The following is an 8715-nucleotide window of genomic DNA, read 5'->3' as shown; positions in this document are numbered from 1 at the left end:
TTCTTAGGCCTTTCACGGCAATCGAAAACTGCTTTCATGATTTGATGCATTTTGTTCAAAAAATGTGTTCTGCTAAATTAGACCTGCTGGTGGCGCTATAACAGGCCAATGTGAAAAGGTTGGCATTTCTTCCTCGGCCTAGTGGGAATGTGCGTGTGAAATTTCACGGAAATCGCAAGCTGCGTGCATAGTTTGAGGCATTTTGTTCAAAACGGACCAATCCTGCAAACTTTGGAAGCCAACCTTAGCCAATCAGGATGGAATATGGGAAATCTGACAGATCCGTGTTGATCACATGACTATAGAGATACTGTGTACCGATTTGCATGACGTTTGGATAAAATCTGTAGGAGTAATATTAAAAAATGGGTTTTGCACAAATCGGCCTCCTGGTGGCGCTATAACAGGCCCATGTGAAAAATTCTGAAAGGTTCTGAATTGGCATCCAGGGAGTGTGTGTGCACAGTTTCGCAGCGACCGGGCCGACGGTGCCTGAGATTAGCTGGTCGCACACGGACGGACGGACAGGGGGTAAAACATACTCTCTCGCAATGCCTTTCGGCCTGGCGGAGACAATCAAAAATGTTTTTTGTTATTTTTTTTTACTTCCAAAATATTATGTACAATAGCAGAACCCACCTGAATGGAACAGAACTGTGTGAGAAAGGTGTGTTGTGATGCGTTGTGACGCATTGTGACGCGTTGTGAGCTTGCAGATCGATCGCATGTAGACAGGCTGAATGTTTGCCTTTTATTTTTTGGCAGTTTTGTTTGTCATTCATTTGGATATTACGTAGGCCTATATCCTGGGAGGGGGTCCTTCCTGGTTTCTTCCTTTTGTCTTTTTCCATCAAGGGTTCCTTCTCTTGAGTTTTTCCTTGCCTGACTGAGGGTCTGAGGACAATGTAATTTTGTTTTTCGTTTTTATTAAATGTGAGCTTGTAGAGTCCCTTGAGACTGTAGGGGACAGAGATAAAGGGATATACAAATAAACTTGACTTAACAATATGATAAAACCATACAGAAAACTGATAGCAGGCATACCATGAGGTACACCAGTCCCAGAAGAGTTCACACCATCTCACACCCTGCAAACACCATTATTACACACTTGTCATCTTGCTCCTGCGCTGACCCTCTGATCAGCACTCGGGACGGTGTAAATTAAAGGCATTAAATCATGATTTGATGGTGGTGGGAAGGTGATCTCCCTTCACAGCCTGGTGGTCAGAGATGAGGAGGTCTGTGGTGGTGGTCAGTGAAGACAGGCTGTCCCAGGGCCCTGATGGATGGCTTTCATCAAGGGGCCCCATGGTACTTACCAAGGGGAAAATGGACAAGGAGAGAGGCTCCACTGGCAGAGGAAGAGATGTTTATCAAGCAACAGCATGGACAGAACCAGGAGAGAAACAGAGGGAGGGGAGATAGATGATGAGAAATGAGAATGAGATGAAAAAATAGAGATACAAGAAAAGGAGAAAGAGCAGGTTGTATTCACTAAGAGTGCAGAATAGAGCACAGTGTTAAATCTTGCACAACTATGACTTAACCTGCATATAAATCCCTTGTAACATGTGAACGCCAGACTGAATGTGATTATATTAAGGAAACCTATTTTCTACTCTACTCGGCTACAACATACTCCTTTGCAGCAGCTTCCCTTGCTGCTCTAATTCAATAGAAAATGGAGACATCCTCCGACTGAGGAGCAGCCAATTAGCAGAGGCAGCAGAGTTGATTTACAAGCGTTGATGGAGGGAGATGTGCCGTGCCCGGCTGCTGGATCTATTCACTCCCAGGCAGACCTGCCTCTGCTTAGGGCCTCCATTAATATCCCATGAGGCATCAGGGCATGCTCCTGGCCGGCGGCCAGATGCCCAGTTATCCGTTTAAACAATTTAGTTGGGCTATTTCGGGAACGTGGAGCTCGCTACCCAGTGCCATACCCGGGGATGTCATGGCAACGGCCCAGTTTATCTTAAACAATAATGTGCTGAGGAGACCTGGCAACAGAGGTCCCTCCACTGTCAAACATCTTTGCATTGGATCTACTGCAGCCTCGTCAAATCAGTGTCATATCTTGAATCGTTTTTTTAAAACCATCTCAATAGATTTGGTTATACTGTACAGTGTGTGATTAAAAACAATATTTTGATATTGTCTTATTTTGTTCTTGCCTTTGATCCTGTGCTGATTTCTGGTTGTTAAACAGATCGACGTAGTAGCCATTATAACATACCATATTTTGATTAAGGGGAGGGTATAAACTTCAATGCCGATCTCAACCAACTTGAATTCCAACCAGTTACATCAGGTGGCTGAAAGAACATAGGAACCTGTGACTATTTTCCAAACAAAAGAGCAACATTAATTCACAAAGCATGCAGTAAAATATGGGACATTTTTAATAGTGTTTTTTTCATTCATGTATGCTGTGCAAGTAATGTTTTGTATAATGCATAGTTGCCTTGAGCTGAGCTGATGATAATAATATGCCTTCTACAGCATATAGTCCTATAGTAGCCTAAAACATTATGTTGTGAATGCATTATTATCTTTTTATGTGACTTGACAATACTAATGGATATTCTAGTAATCTGTCCTACAGAAATTTATTATATTGTCTATGCTTTTGCGCTTTGAGTTCAGCTGATGGAAAAAAAGTTAATATTATGATTAGACCTCTAATGGAAGTGTATAATGTTGACCAGAGATGAGCTGATGATTCTAATGATAATTATAATGCAGTTAGCTAGACATGGACAGTTTATAAGCCCTTTAATGCTGGGCCTGACTGCAACGACCCTGAGAAGATCAGAGACTCGGGCACCAAGAAAGGAACTCAGCACACAAGGTGAAATGAAATAAAAAAGTCTTTACTGGAAAACCAGGCAGTCATACACAAGTGATCAGTCCGAATCAAAACTAACAAACGCAGGCACTGATTAGGCCTATGTGAAAATCCCCAAACCAGAAAGTAAAGCAAGGTCAAAAACTAAAACTAAAAACTAATCAGTGAGTTGTACATGAGATTAAGGTGTAGTAGAGTATCAGCAAGTGTCAAGTTCAACCACATAGTCCACAAAAGTTTGCTTTACTGGTATAATAACCATTACTGTTACTATCTACTTAAAATGTTTTGTTATGAAAACACACTTTTTTTTTTGTTTTTAACGAAGTATCCAATTTCATAATATACCTGCATGTGGTAATCTGGCCAGTGAAGTCAATATGAACATTAAAGTACACTTTCTAGTATTTTTCTTTGTTACTGATACACCTCAAATTGCTGCAATTGATTGAGCATGTGTTATCACAAATATTCGTTTAAAAAAAGGTGTTTGTATTTTTGGATATTCATAATTTAAGGCATTAGTTAATGTCCCTTCAACATACCTATGGCCTAATTTCTGGCCATATTATGCTAACAGACAGCTCCAACTTCACCCTCAACTTCAACTGAGATGCAACTTGCACTGACACGTAGCTACAACCACGATTCTATTAACCTCGTTCCCATGTAGATAGCTAAAAAATGATTGGTCAGTCCCTATTGACTTCAAAATGGGAATTATTTCATGTAAAACAGACAGGATTGAAAATCCCCTTCACATGAAAAGCATCTAAATCCATCAGGACTGCTCAAAATTCAACCAATTTGAACTTCATGCCCGTTTGTGCTGACCTTTCAGAACGTATAAAGATTTTACTGTGTGAGGTCACAATAGATAAGTGGCAAGAGATATATGTAGTAGACATGTACTAATGTGTCCCTGAGTCCCCGGAGCTCTAAAACATAACATAATACAACAAATAAAGTGATGCATAGCACAACGTCAATAATAATAAAGGGCTACAGGGTTTGACGTTTCGGGTAATTGCCAGCTTTTTAAATCACATATTGTTATCCGTTAGCATATTCTCCCGCTCTGTACTTGCAATTACACGCTCACTTATCATGTGAAGGACTCTGTGGTGTGCTGGAGCCCTGATGCTTGTCATGTGAAGAGGGCTTAGGATATTTCAGAGTATAATCATTTTTTCCCTTTTTTCCTTAAACAAGTTGACTTTCATACCATTCACAAACATGAATAAATATTAAAGGGTCTACACCATGAATTTCTCTTTTTTTTTGGTTTTTAGTATTTTTTGGGCTCCCCAGTGTCTCTTGTACCCCCAAAAACATTCAGTCATTCATTCTCATTTCAGAGATTTTCAGAATGGGCGTGTCTGAACAGGCCATTTCAGAATGGCAATGCAAGTGACATCACTTGCATTGCCATTGCATTGATGCTGGCCAGACAGAATTGCTCAGTAGCCCCCCCCTGCCCAAGAGGACGTTTTAGTATTGCAGCTGAAAGTGCTGTATAAGCCAGAGACAATTGACTTGGGATGAGTATATCTGAGTGATGATTTAGGCTCAAACCTTTTGAAAAAGGTTTGAGGGACATACACCATATGATATTAAATATCAAATATTTTTTTTAAATTCATGGAGTAGATCCTTTAAATTGTTCCTCAAAAAGTAAAAAAAAAAAACCTTGGTATGTCAAGTAGTTGTGGACAATGGGTTACTAATGCCAGACAAATGGTAGGGTCCTTCAAGAGACCTCAGGTTCTTTCAAGTGGTGACAGAATGAAGGTGGATAGGTTTAGGTGGGAGAGTGATTAGAAAGTGGTGGTCAGAGACATGAAGGGGAGAACAGAGGGGTTAGAGGGGGATCAGTCTCTCTAGAGAACACCAGGTCCAATACATTACCAGCTCATGTGAGTAGGAGAAGAAGGTGATAAGGAGAGGTCAGACAAGGACAGAAGAGAAGTAACAGAAAGATACCGTAACATTTTTATCCTCTAATAAAGACCTCAATTCAATTAAAAAACAGGCCTCTATTAATGACCGGGGGCGTTGTTGAAACAAGCAAATACAAGCCGGTCTGCTAATACAAGCCGGTCTGCTAATACAAGCCGGTCTGCTAATACAAATGTTGATTTATTCATTCTGATCTGTTTGAAAAATAGAAATATAGGCCTCTCTCTTATACATGCCTCCTTTCAAAAAAAGCCCGGTACCCACAACAGTTGAAACAAATACTGAAATCTGATTTCTGATTTACGCATATGTTTTTACATGCGTATTTTAGTTTTTTACTTGTACTGTAGGTGAATGATAAGGATTTCAGGATTCTCCAGCAATATGTTGACCGCTCATCTAAACTGGACTATTGATTGCTGCTATCGTGGGAATATCCCTGATGCTTTTAAAGCAGTATACAGACCTCCCCTCAGGGAACCTGACCACAATGTACTTCATCTCTTGCCCAAATACAAAGCTGCGGTGAGGAGAGTGAAATCTGTCACCACTCACCAAACAAATACAGGTGTGGTCTGATTTTAAAGAGTGCTTCCAGGAGACTAAATGGGGCACTTTATTTCAATTCTACCAGAATGCTGATGAACTCACAGATACTATCATTGTCTCCGCCAGCCAAAGGCATGGCCGAGACTATGTTTTGCACCCTGTCTGTCTATCCGTCCGTACGTCCGTGTCCGTCTGTGAACAGCTGATCTCCGACACCGTTGGCTTGATTGCAGCGAAACTGTGCACACACACTCCCTGGATGCCAGAGCAGAACCTCTGCCCCAAATCTTTCATATGGGCCTGTTATAGTGCCACCAACAGGCCGTTTTTTTTTAATCAGCCTCATGGTGGCGCTATAACAGGCCGATTCATGTTTTCACCTATACTGCACGATCTGTGTAAAACTTTGTATGCGCACTCCCAGGCCATGGAAAAACCTTTGCCCTGCATTTTTCACATCTGCCTTTTGTAGCGCCACCAGGAGGCCGACTAATGTAATTTTTTTTTTTAAATATTACTCCTTCAGACTTTATCAAAATTTCACGCAAATCGTTACACATGATCTCTACAGTCATGTGATCAAGATGGATCTGTTTGATTTTCCACATTCCATCCTGATTGGCTAAGATTGCCTAAGTTTGCAGGACTGGCCCGTTTTGAACAAAATGCTGCAAATCATGAATGCAGCGTCCGATTGCGGTGAAACTTTGCACGCACATTCGCACTACATTGAGGAACAAATGCCACCCTTTTAACATTGCCCTGTTATAGCGCCACCAGGAGGCCGATTTTTTCAAAGCATTCTTTTTATATTACTCCTACTAATTTTGTCCAAACATCACGCAAAACGGTGCACATTATACACATCTATAGTCAAGTGATCAAGACGGATCCGTCCAATTTTTTCCATCCTGATTGGCGAATTCCAAACATTGCTGGCTCACAATAACCTACCTGACCTGGCGGAGACCTGTGCTCCGAGGAGCACTTTTTCTAGTGCTGCAAGTCAAATTGTCATCTTTCTTCTTTTCATCACTTTTGCTGTTGCCGTTGGTAGTCATAGCTTCCAGTTCCCACCTGATGTTGTGTGGGAGTCCCGACTGCACCAGACCGCATTGAATTACTGCTAGCTTGCATAACGTTTTCAGACTAGGACTAAAGTCTAAGATGTACAGGTCAGACAGCTCCGCATCGTCTTCGTTAAGATCTTCGACATCCACTGACGCAGCTTGAAGAGTGTATCTATATCCTCCAAAGATGATGATACGATCTCCCATCATGCAACAGCACATCCTAGACATCAATGGACACGGGCCTTTCCCCTTGGGCTCAACCTTCTTCCATGAGAAGGTCTTTGGATTTAATTTCCATAGATCATTGAAGAAACGGTCCAGAAGAAAGTTGTGACCACCAAATATGTAAAGCTCTCCATTGTAGGCAAAGGCTGAATGACACCAGCGTACTTCCGGAAGAAGCTGTGCAGACGGCGTACTCAGCCAGCAGTTGGTCTCTGTGTCAAACACTCTGATGCTATTGTAGTCTGGTCCCGGCTGGTCCCCTTGGCATGCAAATACAAACATCCTTGTCCCAATGATGGTGGCAGAATGATATGCTAAAGCCTGTGGAGTGCCTGTGGTGTTAATTAAAGACCAAACCATGGTGGTGGTGTCCAGCTTATAAATGTCATTAGTGCATTCAGTCTTCTCATTGAATCCTCCCAAGATATACATGACCTTGCCCAACACACAGGCTGAGTGGCCCCACCTCGCCCCTGGAACAGTCCCAATCTTTGGCTTGAACCATTTATGGGTGTTGACATCAAATGCATAAAGCTCATTGCAGTACTCGCCCCCCCAGATGTAGATTATATCATCTATCAGCACAGCTGTTGGGCCCCTGCGCCGGGATGGAACCTCAAGGGGATGTTCCCTTCCAGTTGTAACTGGGGGCAATTTCATCCAGCGCAAAGACACTGTATTGAAGACATGCACCCCGATCTGACCCATGTCGTAAATGGAGTTTTCACCATCACCGTAGCCTCCAAAGGAGTACACCTTGTGCCCCACTGTCACAGCAGCATGATGTGTTCTCTTTGGTCCTTTCAGATGCAAGGACCAGCGGATCATTTTTAACACCTGCACCACAGTGGTTAAAAATTAATTCTTCAAAGGTTGCCCTGTACAAGAATGGTGTTGTATTGCGTGCGCTACAACTTATATTGGAACAGCGGCACAAACATCACGTGACCCTTGGCCAATCCACGAAGCCGATGGTTGGGTTGGCCAATCAGGGAAGCCGATGCCTGTTACTCTACCCAATATGGAAACTTGATTGCCTCAGCAACCTAAACCCAGGCAGACTCTGGAAATCCTGTGTCTGTTCCAATGGTCAGTGGTCACTGTGTAAAAAAAGGCGTGGTTATTTATGTGAATAGTATCAGTATTATGTGTTATTGTATTGAAACATAATATGTATATTTTATAGTGTATTGGTTACAGTTGATTTACAACAGTCCCGTTAATCATGCTGGCCACAACGATTTCTGGGGCACAACTAGCTAACATGTGTTTCACACAAGTGAAGCTTGCCTTTCCCTTGACACGTCATTGTCACAAACTGCCCTTCATAACCTTATTCCAGTGTGAGTGATTGAAAAAACAAGTGTTAGCCTAATTCATTGTTATACAATAGTTGTTTGTGTTAACAGGTGACATAACAATGTAAGCCAAATGTTTTATTGTAGTACTGCACTTGCGCAAGCCGGTTGTTCATGTATGCTATACTAAAGTATTATTACTTTCCAAGCCAAGTCTAATTAACTGAACTTGGTTTATAAAGTATTCCCTCCGTTTGTTCATTCTACAGTATATATCGCATGCTACTTCCTTTATATCAGGAGAGTTTTTCATTGTTGGTTTAATGATTCAGATTAGTAATTCCTTTCAATTCTGTACTTGTGTGCAATAGCAATCATTTATTTTGTAGGAAGATACTTAGACATCAATGTCTGTCTGTCTTACTGAATGGCACTCGGTGTCTTTCTTGGGGTGAGAGAGTTCCTTGCTTCAATAGGACTGATATCTTATATTGCTTATATACAGGTATGTAACTTATAAGCATGGTCATGACGATCTGTCTGTATGAGAGATCTATTGGGGGGTCAGGTGAATATGGTGTAAAACATTACTCCCACTACTTATGTGATCTCTTGTAGAGCAATGTCTTTGTTGGGCAGCAGTCACACTTATGTCAGTGTCAGAGAGCGAGAGCTTGTGAATTGTATTTGCTTGGACACAACTGAAAAGCCTTTATAATTGGCAATTCTAATGTACAGTATGTCTGAAATTAGAACAGTG

The 8715-nt window shown here is 41.7% G+C and overlaps 1 protein-coding gene across 1 annotated transcript; it reads right to left on the bottom strand.

The window, feature by feature from the left end:
• Positions 1-1178: 1178 nt before the first annotated feature.
• Positions 1179-7485, bottom strand: LOC308095599 (kelch domain-containing protein 3-like; the record flags this gene model as incomplete). Its single annotated transcript, XM_080442650.1, has 2 exons — positions 1179-1354; positions 6396-7485. The coding sequence occupies 2 exons, from the start codon at positions 7483-7485 to the stop codon at positions 1179-1181; spliced, it is 1266 nt and encodes a 421-aa protein (XP_080298776.1).
• Positions 7486-8715: the final 1230 nt, after the last annotated feature.

Source organism: Gymnoscopelus braueri (assembly GCF_963280865.1).
Source record: "Gymnoscopelus braueri genome assembly, chromosome: 2".
Classification (NCBI taxonomy): domain Eukaryota; kingdom Metazoa; phylum Chordata; class Actinopteri; order Myctophiformes; family Myctophidae; genus Gymnoscopelus; species Gymnoscopelus braueri.
This window is presented reverse-complemented; position numbering and strand designations above follow the sequence as displayed.